Genomic DNA, 17,672 nt, shown 5'->3' with positions numbered 1-17,672 from the left:
CCGGCCTTAGGGAGTCAGTTTTGAAAGCCTGGAAGACTTTTTTGATCCCCTCGTAACAACTGGCACAGACTCGTGACGTCAGCGCATGGAAGACTCCGCCTGCGCACCGATGCCTCAGTGCAGGTTGTGCAAAGTGCACAGGGGTTTCGAGTTAAACGGATCCCGGAGTCACCGACATCGACGTTCTGAGAACATCCTGTTGGCAAAGCACGAAGGCACTTGGCTCGCTTTAGCGCTGTGGGGGGAAGAGTCCATCCTTAATGTGTGTGTGTGCCTGCTCACTTTTGGCTCCCCCTACCCATACTCCGGTGTCCGGTCTTTCGTTCGCATTCTCTCTCTCTCTCTCTCTCTCTGTCCGTTTTCCTTTCTATTCTCTGCTTCCCTCCTCCCCTACTACAACCTCTTCAACCATCTTTATACCTTCTCTTCGTCTTTTATTGACTGTCCTAACAAGTGCCCACCTTTGACCGTCTTCACGCGTAATAAGAACACAGCTTGTATAGCCGCTCTTTCGGGCAGCTTCTACCCTGGGGAAAATCCGCGTAATATTTTCTTCCCCCTGATTTCGCCTCCTGTTCGTTAAAAAAAATAATTATTGAGTAATTTGTAAGAGATCGGGAAAATTGGCGGATTCTGTTGTGCTGCTTCTGCCATTGGGGTCACAGTTTATCTCAAGGACTCAACCAGTGAGAAGAAGAAAAAAGTGAACGAGTCTTTCAGTACTCGCCAGTGATGTGTAAACATCTAACATCGATAAAGAGCAAATTCATGTGTTCTCATGTTGTTAATGTTGCAAATAATATTATAGTACGAAACTCGGAAACGAAATTTAACGTAGAATCATTTAAAATAATGCGGAGCATGATAGATATACTACTTTTAAATAAAATTTACCTTTTTTCAAATAAAATTTCTGGAAGCGAATCTCTCACATACTTTCTGCGCCCGTCGCTAGAATTCGCTGCCAGATTCGTATCCGTAGTTTGCCACCATCACGCGCAGATAACGGCACTAAAATAGACGGAAATTTCAAACTGTTGTAAACGACTCCGATAAAAGCGAAAAAAGACTTGAATAAATCTAAAATCCTGGATTTGGACCTGATTTTCTGCAAGGAATTTTATTTAATTACTGACAATTATGTTAAAATCCACTAAAACGTAATCCTATAAAGTCTTTACCTTTTTTTATTAGTTTCATGGTCCATAGACCCCAAAACCATTTGTAACTCAAAAGTCTTCATACATATACACATATAAAACATTTTTATGGATACGATAACTGCCGTAATTTTTCACAAATCACTTCCAACTGTTACATAAAATTAAGCATTGGAAAATCTCGCTCGAGTTCGTTAATGGGCAATATCCGACCAAAGGGATAGAAATGGGGAAGATTTTTTTGAAAAACAGAAAAATTGCTATAGCTCCCATAACATGGCCAATATCACATATGTTTGAACGTATTATAACTCTTAGGAAAAATACCAAAAAAACATTTGTCCGAACAAAGTTTTGATACAACCAACCATTACATAACTGGGTGAAAAAACAATGTTTGGATGACAAAAAAAAAAAAAACGCCATTTATAGGCACACCAGCGAATCTGTTCAGATTGTTTGGGGTGGAAAAAAGGGATAGAATTAAATGAAATAATCATAACTCCCCTAGTAGGCACACTATCAAATTCGTTCAAATTATTTTTAAATCTTATAAATATTATCTGAAACTTTTGACTAAAACAATTTTTGATACAACAAACCATTGCAGCAAAGGGTGGATAAAAAACGGATCAATTTTTCTTGGACTCCTGTGAAGCGTGAAAAAAGAAAATCCACTGTTATGTTAAGATTAGACTCGAAAAGATATTCGATGTTCGTGAGTATTGTAACATTTGATTCGAAACGGTATTCGCAGAAGCCTGTCGGCTACCGAATGAATTCGAGGAACCCCCCTCCCCCCCCCCCCCCCACCACCACCCCCGTGCCACGCACGACAGATTTTACTCCGACCTTACGGCCGGCGTACTCGCGTTCCCCTCCCAAATGTGCGCCCTGATGGGGTAGGGTGGGAGTAACATTCCAGTTCCTTGATAATACATTCCAGAGCTTTTTAAAAGAACAGAACTGCTAGGGAGAAAATGTTTGTTGATCGGGAGAAAATGAGAGAGTTCGGCAACAAACAGCGGCTGGGGCCTCGCACGACAGGTTTTGAGGATCTCTCCTACAACCATTTTTTTGATAACCCAGCCTTCAAATCCTATAAGGATGTCCATGCTGGGGCCCCCATGGGCATGGATGCGGATACGCACGACAGTTGAAGAGCGCCGGGGACAGCTGGGTCGCTCCGTAGCGAGGGCCGCCTGCTATCCAGCCTCTCACGAACCCACGAAACGCCCCGCGGGGCTTAACTGAACGACGCGGCTCCACACACCAATATTGATCTTTATGAAGTAGCGGGGCTGTCCCGGCCTCTTCGCCCGCAGGTGTGTGTGTGTGTGTGTGTGTGTGTGTGTGTGTGTGAGCGCGCGCGAGCGAGCGAGCTAGCGCACTCGGCTCCGGAAACACTCGCTTATTACAGACACGACTGGAATTTAAATGCGATGATAAAAGTTAGGAGAAGAAAGAAAAGGAACTAAAAAAAAAAAAAAAGAAAGCGAGAAAGAGAGTGTGAAGTAGTGATGAGGTGCGGCAGGGAGGACGGAATGAAGAAAAAGGGGCGAGTTTGCGGCAACTTTTTTTTTATTTTCCTTTCCCTTCCTCCAACCGGAGTCTTAGCGCGCTCCATGCCAGCTCCGCCGCTAAGCCGTTTCATGTTTGTCCGGTCGTGGCAGTCGAAATCTTTGTGTTTGTACTTTGTTGCCGGCGCTACGCTTTAATTACTATAACTTAAATCACTTCTGCGGACCTACTTGCATTTCTTCCCGAAATGAATTATGTATTGTTTTTTATTGTACGATGACTAATGTGTTTTTACAAAATTTAGATATAATAATACTGTCTTATAGCAGAATTTTTGGCTCGTTGTAATATCTGTGTTTATTTAGTAGTCTACTGAATTTGTAAAAAAAATATATATATATATAATACAGCTATGATGTTTATAACTAGGGTGTACACATGCGAAATTCACTACGGCATTCAATTTGGTATTTCTGCTCTGTTGTCATTGATTGTAATGTAGTTTTAGCCATCAAACATGTGTGTAATTGCAACAAAATTCGTGGGCTCATGGGTAAGTCGTTGTACCTAATCATGTCTTACAGTGCCATGCATTGGGAGTGTGATTCATACAATGACTGGAATACTAAAGATTTTTTTTTTCTCTTGGTTCTTCTTTTAGCCTAAAAGATTGTGTTATGCTGTGGCTCTCTGTTTTTGTGTCTGTGTGTGGTTCATTAATTTGTGACATTATGAGGGATTCAAGTCTGTTGGTTGGTGTTTCAGGTGAAAATTTGGTTCCAAAACCGTCGGACCAAGTGGAAGAAGCAGGACAACATCAGCAACGCGGAGGCGGCGGAGCACAAGAACCAGAACACGGGCAAGCAGGAGGGGGCTGCGCCTGGCGGAGGCGGTGGAGGTGGAGGTGGAGGAGGAGGCGGAGCTGGAGGCGGCGGGAAGCACAAGGAGGCGGCCAAGCCCGCCCCCGCGACGCCGGGCAAGGCCCCCGCCAAGCCCGCCGGCGCCGCCATGAACCTGTCCAAGGCGCCCGAGGCCGCCATGTCGTCGCTGGGCTCGCCCAGCAGCGGCGAGGACCACTCCAACGCGTCGCTCTTCACGGCGGACGGCTCCGTGTCGGAGAGCTGCTTCTCCGAGTCGGACAACGCGCGCCAGCAGGTGCTGACCGTCGCCACGAACGTGACGGTGAACCTGTCGCCCGGGGAGCGCCACTCGCCCGCCTCGTCCTGCTCCCCCAAGCCTCCGCTGCTGCTGCTGCTCCCTCCGGCGTCCGCGCCGCAGCCGCCCGACGCCAGCGCCCCGCCCGCCCCGAGCGGCGCGCCCGCCAACCACGTGGTGGAGCCCGAGCACAGGCCCGTGTCGCCATCTAGCTAACGGCGCGGCAACTAGCTGGCCGGCGCGGCCGACTGAGGCCCGCAGCGCTGCCACCTAGTGAGCGGCCCGGCTAACAGCTCGACGCGAGCCTCCGGAAATGTCGAAACAGCAGTCCGTGTATCCATTCTTGGTGGACACTAAAAAAAAGTCATTATTGGGTTAGTTTCCCCCCACCTAGCTCGCTGCACATAGTCTTTTGATAGTTTCATTTAAAAGCAGATGTACACTATTTTAGTTTCAAATGGATTTTATTTTTAAGTGCTGCATTATAATATCGTGCCATAAGTTTAACTTATTTTTTTTTTGTTTTATATTTAAAACTGCAATACATGTACAAAATGTAAAAGTTTCTTTTCTCTACGTATTGCGAGCACCTTTTCGCAGGTAATCTCAAACGAATGTGTCACTATTTTGGATATTGCAAACTACTGCAAACTGTGACTGGACCTTGGTGTATTTTATCTTTTCTAAATGATACTGGATTGTTGTGACTCAAACAATAATAAGTGCTTTTAACTTATATTCGTTAGGAATCATACATGAGAGGAACTTTAATATATGAACTCAACTGCAACTATTTTTGTGGTCTTTATATTCAGGATCGTGTTAACACACCTGGATAATCGATTTAGCTCTTTGGCTGGAGAAATAAACAAATGCGTTATATGGTTATATGTTATTTAATTACAGTGTATTTTTCTACCATATCACCCCTGGGTTACAGATGTATGCTTCTTTTTTGACTCACTGCTTTTGCAAATCTCTTGTTATATGCTATATAGTTGTTAAAATAATTTATTCGCCTAATTGCATCCGCTAATATTTGATAAACAAGTGCACAACTAACTATATGTAATATTACGGTATATCCACCACTATTGATGTTTAGACTATTATCTGTATATTTTCAGCCAAAGAGTTAACTCGTTGGCGGATATACGAGATTGCTGAGCTGTTTATTTGGTAAAAGTCGCAGCAAAAAATAAAAGGATGAAACATAATGACTGGTCTGTTGTAGTTGTGTGGTCGGAGTGTTTTTTAGAATTATTTGTTTCATTGTTGTGTTTTATTCCAGCAGATCATTGTTACCTGATAGGCTGTACCTATATATTACTATTTTCTACCATAAATGCTGTCACCTTTCTTCCTTACTTTACTCGGCCACTGGTTTGTATCTGTTCCACTACCCTACCTTTATTACTATTGTATACTACAGTAAGATAGACGAGACAAATATCTAATTTGTAAATAAACATATTTCAAACATACTGTGTGCTAATGTTTAGGTCCTTGTGGTTTATTCCCAAACGAGCTATCTCTAGTATTATCTCTTTTTCTGTTGTGTTTTTTAACTTTTTAAAAATTTATATGGATGCATAAGTGGAATATATGACACGAAGAAACAGCTATAAACAACAAGAGCCCGCCTTGAAATAAACTATAAGTGAATGATACCATCTTACCAAGTTATTATCCACTGACTCCGTCTGTATGATTTTTGACGTATAATATCTGGGTTCTCTGTATTCGACATTTGGTGGGAGTAATTTCGTGAACGCAACGGAAGTCAAGGAACGGAAATGTGTAACAACCACGGTTCCGCCATCTGTGGGGATGGCGCGAACCAAAGTTCACAAAGACAAAGGGAAACTTTATAGTATTAACTGTTGAAAAAATTTCAACACGATGGACAGTATTAAAACAAAATTCCTTTTCGAAAATCATCAGGTTCAAAAATGCTATCTTTTGCAAACATTTTTACAGGGTTACCAATACTTCCCTTATGATATAAAATTCAATTGATCACATTATTTGTTGGAGTAAATATAACCTTCTTTCTACAACACCTCCTAGGTTTAACAGGAATACCCCTACGATATTCTGATTACCCACAAATATTCACGTCTTGAAATATTATTTCATCAATAGGAGCATTGATTTTAACAAACAAGAATAATAAAATTATAATAGTTCTTTGAGAAGGAAAATCATCTATGCGACAAACCCTTTCTTTGATTTCATATAAATAGTTCATGGGGGGTTAGACACGCATGGATAAATATTAAATTCCTTACAACACGTTAACCAATAAATACAATACGTGGTGTGTGATGAAGAAACGTTTCATAATTTTCTTAAAAAAAAAAAAATCAAAAAATTAAATCCAAGAATAATTACCATGAAACAATATATATGACAAAAATAATTATACAATTATATATTAGTGACCCGTTCTGGCGTTGTACAGATGCGTCATTTAGATGTAATAAATAAGTTTATATGTATCAAGTTATTGTAAGTGTCCGGTGTTTTTTAAAAATTATATAATTATTTTATTTAACGGACAAACAAACTACACTATCATACTTGAATAATAACCTTAAAATTAAAAATTTACATGCAATAAATTACTTAAGAAAAAAAACACCCGGGCGTGGTAAAATCAAACTTAACCTTAATTCTACGTATTTAAGTTAAAGATAAATGAAAAACACATAGGATGTGCTTACAGCACCTAAATTCTACCCACATACCTAATTTTAATAATAAATTAGGAATTTATAAAAAATAAACCGACAAAAATATTTAGTAGGGCCACGTATTTTTCGCGAAAAATATTTCCTGACCAGCTGTGTGTTAATACTTTATAGCATCGTCTGCGTTTCGTGGTTGGCAGGGGTTAATTTCTGGTGCATTCCTACTGTCAACACACCAATCACAGCCGTCCAATGTAGAAGTAAACGCGTCCTGACTGGCCTGGCCAATCAGGGCAATGTCTTCTCTTGCAGACGGCAGCCAATCACAAGGAAACAATCGCTAGTGCGGGTAATTATACCTTATTACAGTCTAATGAGCTATCAGATTATTTCGCGAAAAATGCATGCCCATAATAAATAGGTAGGTCATACATTTAAAAGCACAGTTTGATGGTTTGAATATGATATAAATTAAATGCTTCAGTTAACTAATAGTGACTTTGTTTTATACTATTTAAAGATTTCAATATTTCTATGAGAATATAATGGCTTCATAATAGTGCCTACTTGAGAATTATTCGACATAAGCAAACAGATATGGGTATAGTAGAGACAGTTTACCTGATAATTAGAGACCTGGAAAATTCGCGGTTTCGATGGCCTTCAGGATAGACTGCACATACCCCTGTACACTCGGGCAAATAACGCAAGTTCTTTGGCTGCCGGCTTGTAAGTCGTCTCAGCTGGTTTGTCTGTGATTCGATCCTTCTTTGGTTGAGGGTTTATAACTGGTTGAGATTCGTCCAGATGAACAGCAATCCAGTAGCAAAATTATCTAAGAAGTATATGTGTTTGAATTCTTGCCTCTCACCGAATGAATCCGCGAATTTTGCAGGTCTCTACTGATAATACTTCTTTCTTGAAAGATTGCTTTGGCGGACCGTACAAAACGATGTCGCAGCATCACTACTAGGGCATAGTATTTTTTGTGCATAGCAAAATGATATTTTGGTAGATTTCAAAGAAATACTACCTATTGTAGTCGTTACCATCGTGCGACTTCCGGAAAATATTTATATAGTTTTTCGTTTCATAGTCTATGGACCCCAAAATCATGGTCAACTAAACGTTTATATATATCACTTTATTGTGGACACGATAACTGTCGCAATTTTTCAAAAATCACTTCCAAACTGTTACATAAAATAAAGTACTGGAAAATCTGTGTCGAGTTCTTTAATGGGCAATATCGGACCAAAAGGGTAGAAATGGGGAAGGTTTTTTGAAAAACAGAAAAATCGCTGTGATTCCCATAATATGGTAAATATCGCATCCGTTTGAACGAATTATAACTCGTAAGAGTAATACTAAAATCTTTTGTCTGAATACGTTTTTGATAAGATGAGCAATTGCTAGGGACCGGAAAAATTCGCGGGTTCAATTACCTATAGGATGAACTTTATAGTTCTACGTACACTCGGTCAAATGTCACCCTCTCATTGGCTGCTGTCTTGTGAAGGTGTCCCAACGCAGAGGCCTGTGATTCGATACAGCTTCAGTTGAGGTTTTCTCACTGGCCCAGAGTCGTCCAGGTGAGTTGTGAGCCAATAGCAGAGGCAGCACTGAAGTATAGCTATTTGAATTTCAGGCTGTCGTGAAATGAATCCGCGAATTTTTCCGGTCTCTAGAAATTGCTGCAGGGGTTTGAAGAAAAAAAAAACAAGGGTAGAATTTAAAAAAAATTCATAACTTCCGTATCATGTACACTATATAATTCGTTCTAATTTATTGTAAAATCTTGATTTTATCGGAAATAACTTTTATCTGATATGATTTTTTTACACGACCTACCATGACTGTAGGGAGTGGAATAAACAGGGGTTGAATAACAAAAATTCCATAACTCTCTTAGTAGGCGCACTATCAAATCCGTACAAATTGTTTGTAATCCTAATAATTTTTATCTAAAACTTCTGTAAAAAACATTTTTTGATAATAAAACCATTATTGCAAGGGGTTGAAAAATCTGGAATTGGAATGAGAAAATAATTTAAACGTTCCTACCCGGTACCTACACTATCGAATCCATTCTTATTTTTGTTTAACTAAATATCGGCTAAAACTATTGTTAAAATACAGTTTTGTTTTCCCAACCATTGTTGCAAGGGGAGGAAATAACGATGTTTGAAAGTAAAAAAAATTCATTAATTTTTTTTAATAGATATACTATCATATCCGAATAATTTATTTTATGAATCTTTAACTTCATCTAAAACTTTGGCTGGAACATTTTTTGATAAAACGAATTATCGTAAAGAATGGGTTTAAATTTTAAAAAAAATTAACTTTCTTAGTATCTATTTTGTTTGAATTTTTTTTAAACCATCTTAATATTATCATAAACCTCGGTGCAAAAAATTTTTTACACGACCACGTTATTAGTGCATGGGATGAAAAATAGTGTTTGAAGGTTAAACAAAATGAAATAATTGCCTTAGTTGACCTATGATAAGAATTTTCGTTCTAAGCTATTTAATGATGCGTTTTAAACTATTGAATTTTGGATACACTGAGTTAAAAATATTCGTAATATTTTCGCTGCATGGAAAATGGGCAAATATTTATTCGATCATTTTCTAATATTGGAGAACATAATTATGTTATGTAGAATTAAGTCCTTAAAAATGTTCCAGAAGTTTATAGAAGTGTATAGTAAAATTCTGCCCAAGATGATGTCGACCAGTACGACGACTGACAACATTAGACTTCGTAAGTGAACGCTGAACGAGTCCCGCAAGCGAACAGACGGAACATCGCATATCGTCCCCCATATGCCAGAACCACGAATGTGCATTTTACAAGTTTTGAGAAATTTAGATTTGAAACTTTAAAGCCACTTTAAAATTAGGAAATATAAATGTGATGTAATGTGTTTATTCACGTGATACAGTGACAAACTAAACAAATGGAATAAGTATTTCGTTGAATGCTAATTATGTCCTCTACCCTACATTTCCAATTTTTAAAAATTAAGTATGACACATTCGTGCTTTTGGCATATAAAATCCAATTAAAAGACACAATTTTTATTTTAAACATAAATATAATCATCAACTTTATTGGTTGATCATTATCATTATCAGCTCTTTAAAAGTGTTTATTCAGCACACAGTATGAAAACACTTGGATTAAAATAAATTTACAATGGAAAACAATGGGTTCAGGTATAAATTCTGTCGATGCCTCTTTTAGGGCACTGTGTTCCTTCTAAGGCGAAAAGTATTTTGAGGTTTTTCGAAATCCTAATTTTTGAACTGTGGAAATCTTTGAGTTTTTTAGCGGAATTTTTTTCCAAAAAAAAATGGAAAATTTGGCGATTTTTGAGGAATTTTGGGCAAATTTTGGCAAATTTGAAGGTCAAAGGTCATCCAAGATGACCACTGTGACGTCACAATCCAAGATGGCGGACCGACTCATGGCTGCACCAAAAAAAAAAACCTGTAGCTATACACAGCTCCACACCCAGAACCCATGTCCCAGCTAATACTTTTCTATAGGCCTACTACTTACAACCACGCATATTACGGTCGTGTGCACGGGAGAAAAGTCGTGCGCATAGGAGGGAAATGCATTTATTCTATTTCTCTCTCTGACAAATGGCGCAACAGTGAAAAGAGAGCAGAGAAAGGTGCCATTTTGGCCGCAGTTGGAAAATGTTTTTATCTATTTATCATAAGTACTGGTGGTAGAAAATCATGGAGGTATAAAATTTCACAAGTAATTTTTCCTTTAAAACTTACTCATCATCTATGTTCAGATACGTGACTTGTTATTATTGTATATAAAAAATTATAAATGTTTGCATGTCTTTAAATGTTGTTTACTGATATTGTTGCTGATATTAGGCTTTACTTAATCAGCTCAACATAAATTTTTAGATTCAGCACATTAATTTGTTTTTAGGCATATTTTTTGAAACAGAAGCTCTAGTTCTTTGACGGGAAAAACTTTTTAAAATTTTATATACTAAAACTTATTTGTTTAAAAAACGGCAAAGTTTAACGTGTTCATCTCAACTCCAAAGTTGCTATAAATAAAAGCGATTTGTGGACAAGTTTCCTCTTGCCTGATGAAAAGTTATAACGCCGTCATACGGGAGGTATTGTTCAATGTTTTGTGTGAACTTGGGAGCTCCTTTTGTTTATAGACATGACAGCTATGGTTTTGAAGGAAAATTTTTTTTCACTAATTAGTTCATCAGTCTTCAGTATCTTACAAGGCACCGAACACATTAGAGAAGAAAAAAAATTACAAAGCGAAATAATATTAGTAGCTCTACGCACAGAGTAATTCGAAACGTTCCCGCCAAGGCACGTTATAGAAAGCAAGCACTTGTTTGTGACAGCCCGTGTCTACATTAATAATTTATACCTCTCCGAGCTTTATAATTTTTTTATTGCCTTTAACGGAAGCACGCTTTCCCGAGCGCAGTCTTCCAGTTTCGCGTTTATAAATTACTCGAGGCCTGGAGTCGAGAAAATAATTTATCTGCACAAGTCATAACTTGTATCCCGTTCCCTCGTTACACAGCTTGCCCGAAACAAACGCGCTTTTAATTATTCAGTTGTTTCCAGATTAAATAACAGGTTTTTACCCGGCGCTCGCTGCACGAGTGGTGGGGGTAAAGTTTGGTGGAGGGGAGGTGGGGGGGAAGCTGCTCGCGTGTAAGAGCGTCTCAAGTCTCAGCAGGGGAAATTTTAATCATTCTAGTCTGTGAATGAGGGAGAAAGAATAACAATTTTATGAGATCAGGAGTGGATATCTTGAGGCCTACCAGCTCTTTGCTTCCTTTTCTTAAAACAAAGAATTTAAGTTCATTTAACAGATAGCAAGAAATCACCATTAAAAATATTAAGATATTTTTAGACACCTAGAAATATTTAAATTATTGAATTTTATTGGCTAATGCAGCATGAAATATATATTTCTAAACATAAAAGCATTTTACTACCTATATATAATCTTTAGTTGTACAAATCGTACCTGGATGAGTGAAAAAAAACAAGTTATAGTCATTTTCAGCACACACTAAATTCTAGAAATTTTTTAACATCAAATAGTGTAGTATTTTTGTTCGTATTTTGGTATTTTTTACATCCATTCGCAACCAGTGTAACGTTTCAGAGACTCTCCATATTTTTAGGATAACTCTTAAAGATTAAAAAAGGTTGCAAAAGACTTGGTTTCTAAATTATATAACCTAAAATGTTGTGAGTAGGTATAAGACATTTACAAAAAAAACCTTTGTCTGAATATCCCTTAATACTTTTTTTTTTCAAGTTTGTTTGATTGTACATCACAGAGCTGATATCGTTAAATATTGTACAGTGCTCAACCTTGGTCAATGAAATAAAATATAAACAGAAATAGTTAACTAAGATTGTAAACAAAGCTATGATAGAAAGCACACTACCGTTCAGAAGTACCCGGTTTCGAAGCCCGCTCATTTTCTGCTTTCCACGTTTCCCGAAGTCACTCTGGGAAGGTTCCTAACGCTAGCACGAGGTTTTAAGGGCAAGTTTTCCTATATGCCCGATTATTATGGTACGCTGATGTAATAACTATATGGTGTACCGATGTGGGAATTATGGTACGCTGGCGATAACCACTGTGCGTGGTGGGAATTATGGGAGAGGTTATTGTACGCAGTAGTGTACTAGACAGATATTACTGTAAGCCCTCCTAGCCTCCCCCCCCCCTCCCCCCACACACACACACCAACCCAACCACTTTCGTCTGCAGCGATCGTCAGCTGCCGACGAACAATTATAACGTCACGACCGCCATTTAGGTTCTATTGCTACCCGCCATGCGGTGCTAGTGTCGATTTGCAGATGTACGCCGTCTTGGCTGACGTCACAGTCAGTTCTAGGTTACACTGCTGAGAAGTATTAAGTGTGGAGAGGGCAGATTCCTTCTGCCTGTTCTCTGAGGTTTGCTGCTGAACAGGACCAACGCGCCGTGAGAAAGGCCCCGGGGGACAAATAATTTTGTCGGGCGCCCTTCTTATTATTTAATGATAAACTTTATAAACTCCACAATTAATCAATGAAGAAATAAAAACTCGTAAAACATTACGTTACCCATTACTGCAATTGAAATGTAATCTCCGGGAAACTCAATCAGCCTCCTCCTCGTGCCAACCCCTAGAAAAGGACCTCGAGGATTTGCCTCTCCCCTCCTTCTACTTACTTCACCCCCCCCCCCTCTCCAAGGCATTGTTTCTGAATGTCAGTGCTAAATTTGTCGTAATATTTGATTTCTTAATCCTGCAATCTTTAATGCTTGTGATGTTTTCATGTTTTCTCACATTAAATGTTTTCAATCAATCCTTCTTTACTGCTCAACTGTATAAAACGTCATTAAAAATTTGTCTGGGACACTTATTGATCATTTGTTAACTTTATTTTTTTTTATAAGAATATAATATAATTCTTGAAGAAATTATTTTTCAGAGTTTCAGCTATCCGTGTAGATCCTAACATGTCATAATGTAGTATAATAAATATTTTTAAGTATAATAATAGATGGAGTTTCAATAGTATAAGGATATGTTGTTATAAAAATGTTAGTTGTTTAAAATCGTACAGGATTTAAAAGTAAACAAATACTTCGTCATTTAAGGTTTCATTTGATTTCAATTAATACAATTTAGGACTTTTTTCTAGTGTCTATTTCAAACAAAATATTTAAATAAAAAGATTTAAATCAATTGTTTGACTATAAATTGCAAACTGTTTAAGTCGTATCATAAATCCTTCTTTCTACTTAATATATTAATGTACGATTTTGGATTATGGTCGTTTGTTACTCAATCATGAATTTACTACTGAATGTAATGGGGATAAAATGGGGTAAGTCTGGTTTTATAACAAAAAAATAATATATCCGAAGTAGATCAACTGGGAGGTAGGAATCTGAAACCTAATTGCATACAAAAAAAAGTAATCTAGAATATATATATTTACTTATACATACATATACATTCATATATTTTACAAAATTCTGTGATCGCTAAGGGGGTGTCAAAATACGGTAAGTTAAATTTTACAGAGAAACAAAATATTGCACCAAATGTACTTAAGAGGAAGATTAGAAACTTAGCAGGCATTAAGTCATGTAGTGTGCCTTTGGATTGTTTATAAATTTGACCACTTAAATGAAACGGCAGTAGTTCAGTTTTTCAAGCGGATGTTAAAATATTGGGCATGGATAGTAAACATACAAAAACTACCAACTTATCTTAAACATTTAGAGAAATTGCAAATATACGGGTGTTTAATTAAGAAACATTCATGCATCCGAACCTGCCAATAAGATATTCTTGTCCAATACTCATAAAAAAAACTATCCTATCTTTTGTCGAATGTAAATATATTGATATTGTTTCAGTCGTCTTTATTTTATAAATATAGATGGTTTTATTTCATACGAATGTTTAATTTGTATAATAAGATATATATATCACAATAGTTTTTCTGTAGTGCATGATGGGAGTAAAATTTTCAAGGCTGAATTTTAATGCAACTATTTAGTTAAATATTGTTGTGAAATGATTTTTTATTCTCCTAACCTAACTTAAACTAAGTGTATTTAGGAGGGGTATAGGTAGGGAAAAGACTAAGTGCGTCTCAGGCCGAAGCCTATAAGCCTAATCAATGTAATATTACAGTATTACAGAGTACTGAAACTGTGCTGATTAAGTTTGTTTACGTTTTGCATTTCCGTCGCCTAGCGACAACAACGTCATGAGTGCTCTATTTACCTTCTCAGGATGTTTGTTTATAAACTGTGTTTTGTTTTTAAACCGTATTTATTGATTTTTCAGAGACGTTGACACTATACATTTTAATTTAAATTATTATTTTATGTACATTTTCAGTCGTTAAATTCAGTTTCTTTTTTATTTCCCGGACGGTGCTTCGTGATTGGCTGTGGCCTGCCGGCGCCCGTAGCGAAGCGCCTGGCGCGGAGGATGATGGGTAATGGAACGTTTCTAACCGCTTGGTCCGGTGATACTGCCCGTCAGGAAGTCCTGGCGGCAGGGGTAGTTTTAAAGTGTAATTCGCGTGTGCGGGCGCGATCGCGGTATTGCGTTGAAACGCGATACTCCCACCAACATTTGGTGGTAAAATTCGTAGCGAAGTTCTACTGCGAACGCCTTCAGTGAACTGATCTGCAACTGGTCCAGAGACATCACCAGGTAGGCCATGTTGGAAAGGTCCGTTGTCGCAAATCCTAGTGACGCCAACGCATTTTAGGCCCTATTGCACTACAGTAACAGTGTGATTTGTTGTTCGTTACACGACCAAGATTGTTTTTATGCCTCGTGGCTCTATTATTAATGATATCAACATATATACACATGCAAACAAACCTGAACATCCAAGTAGTCCAGAGTGTACTGTTTTGTGTTAACACCGATTTTGAACTATGGAATTTATCATAGATACACCCTGAGATAATTATTTATTTGAAAACTGTGAGATTTAAAGTGAAACATAAACTTTGATAGCTAACTGTGTCCAACCTATTCGGAGATTTTTAGATATATATATATTTTTTAAAATTTATTTTAACGATTTTATTTTCTTGGCATAACTGAGTGTTATTAATTTTTTATTAACATAAATAAAAATCTGGCATTTATTTTCCAACATAATATTTTTGTCATTGTGTTCTCCACCCACCATTACAGAGTCACAGTGTTTATTGTTTTACTATCCACAGTTTATATTGCATTTTTTTTTATTACACATATTATAGTGTTTTTCAGATTAATGAAAAGAGGTCACGTTAAAGCTACACACATATCACCATTTCAGAATGCCTTGAGGCATATATATATATATATATATATATATATATATATATACACTATCTTTACATCATGCAGGGTTTTATCCATAAGGGGTAGAACACATCATATGCTAGGAGAGGATTGACCAGCCATGGCAGCGATTGGCGCCATGACTAACTCCCCTCACTCTTAACTCAAGACAAACACTGGTTAAATTGGGCCCAGAAGGGGTCGGGAGCTTTGGTACCTACCTTGCTTTCCGCATTGTTGCTTGTGCGCATCTGGGTTTGTAACCGGTGACGCATGCATGCATGCGCCCCTGGTGGCGGGCGACAGTACTCGCTCGACGCCCTCCAAGCTGCCAGTCAGCGCGGGCTTTGTACCTGGGAAGGAAGCATGTGTGTTTGTTCAGCGTGCGTAAAATACTTGTACTATTACGTTAATAAATCCGCGAGCTGGTCGTGTCGGAATTATCCAGCGTGTCATTTTTCGAAAATCCTAACTTCAGGGAGCTACGAGTTGATTAATTTAGAATTGTCTTAACCGCGTGTTGGTGCATCAGGTCACACTAGGACGGCGATTTCTGTTGCTAAAAGGACGTAAAATAAAGGTTGTGGACGTCGCAGAGAACTCGTGCCACGTTCCCTTGAGCGGGCTCCACGTGGTGCCATGCTGCAGGGATAGGCTGTATTCGCAAGAAAATGGTGTTATTTCAAGTAAGTATCATTTTAATTACTTGTTTAACAATCAGTATTGTTGAACAGTGCTGTTTGGGTATTGTTTAAGCTGTGCAACTAAATATATTTTTTTTTTTGCTTGTTATAATTTTTTACACGTTCTAGTTTGTCACAAAAATTATTATTTGACTAACTAAATCACACACCTAATTAGAATTATATGAGTTCACGAGAGTATAAATACGTTAAGTTACAGCATGCACATGAACACGTATATTACATAGGCCTGCAATTTTATTGCACATACCGGTTTACTTAAGGAGGTTTGGAATTTATCACATTGGTATTTTCTTAATGTTTAAAATATTTTCGCGAGCAAAGCCGTGGTTGTTAATCTAGTAGGCTTGCAAAATTAAATGGTATCCAATTGGTACCGCTGTCAGCTTTTATTTACAATATTTATTTTGATCATTATGAATATTTAATTTTTTTCGTTTCGCTAGATTAAAAATTTGAAGGGAAAAAGCTACTAAATACTAATACTTTATTAAGTTTTGTTTTTAAAAAAATTGTCAGAGTTACCGTTCTTTTTCCAACACTGCAATTTGGAGCACAGCAATAAGGCCCGTTCTACAATGACACGGAAGCGGAGACGTATCACGTAAACGGAGACGGATCTCAGGGAACAGAGTTTCTATAGAGGCACACAGACGGATTAGCTCGGCAGTGCTGAGCTCTTCCGTTTATGTTGTTCCGTGCGACCAATAGAAACTAAGTACTTGACTGCAGTTTGTTTATGTTGTACTTAAATACGTTAAAAATTGTTCCACGTACAAGAAAATCTATTTTCTTGTATTACTTTGTCGTATATTTTTATTACGTATGTAAATTCCACCCGTGCTATGATCTCTAAAAGTATCTTGTTTTTCGTTTACGTGATATTGTAGAACGGGCATAAATTCTAACCACCTTATGTTTGATGCTTCGTTTTCCAATCAAGTATGAAATATTTACTATGTTTTTAATTTTATTTTCTCGTAATTACATTCTGTGTGCCTGCCAAAAGATTGTCCTGGAACTGGCTCTAATTGAAAAAGTAAACGCACGCGAAATAAAGCTAGATGTTTGGCGAAATAGTACGCAAAAGATGAGAAAAACTGCAGTTTAATCAAATGTATTCTTTATTGTAATACAACGGAAATCGCGCCAAATCTTCAACGAAATATGAACTTCATAACAAGTAGCGCTATCTATGCGGGAAATGCAGATACTTTCTCAACAGCGCCATCTACGTTGAACATCTGGTTCAACAAGGTGTCACGAGAGCGCACTGGTAGCAACGTACTTGCGATTTAGACCGAATGAAATCGGAATAGCGCATCAAAACGCACCATTTGGAAATTATGCACGCAGAAAGAGAGAATAGATGTTAGCATTTATTCGCAGCATACGTATCATACAAATATTTACATAAAAATTTTCACATGTGTAAGATAACTATCAAATATTAACTCATGTGCTTAACTATAAAATGAAATTTAATTACCAATATTTAAAGACTTCCAGATATTTATGTGACAAAAGAAAATAACATATTAATATAGTC

General features: G+C 37.6%; 1 protein-coding gene across 1 annotated transcript in view; it reads left to right on the top strand.

Moving 5' to 3' along the window:
* Positions 1-5,320, top strand: part of LOC134536057 (homeobox protein Nkx-6.1) — a 557,696-nt gene extending 552,376 nt beyond the window's left edge. Inside the window, exon 3 of the mRNA XM_063375585.1 lies at positions 3,447-5,320. Within this exon, the coding sequence (XP_063231655.1) occupies positions 3,447-4,052 (606 nt within the window). The 3' untranslated portion in view covers positions 4,053-5,320. The remainder of the gene's footprint in view (positions 1-3,446) is intronic.
* The last annotated feature ends 12,352 nt before the right edge of the window (positions 5,321-17,672 follow it).

The sequence above is a fragment of the Bacillus rossius genome, chromosome 10, assembly GCF_032445375.1.
Source record: "Bacillus rossius redtenbacheri isolate Brsri chromosome 10, Brsri_v3, whole genome shotgun sequence".
NCBI classification, from domain to species: Eukaryota; Metazoa; Arthropoda; class Insecta; order Phasmatodea; family Bacillidae; genus Bacillus; species Bacillus rossius.
The sequence above is the reverse complement of the archived record's forward strand: the minus strand, read 5'-3'. Positions and strand labels throughout refer to the sequence as shown.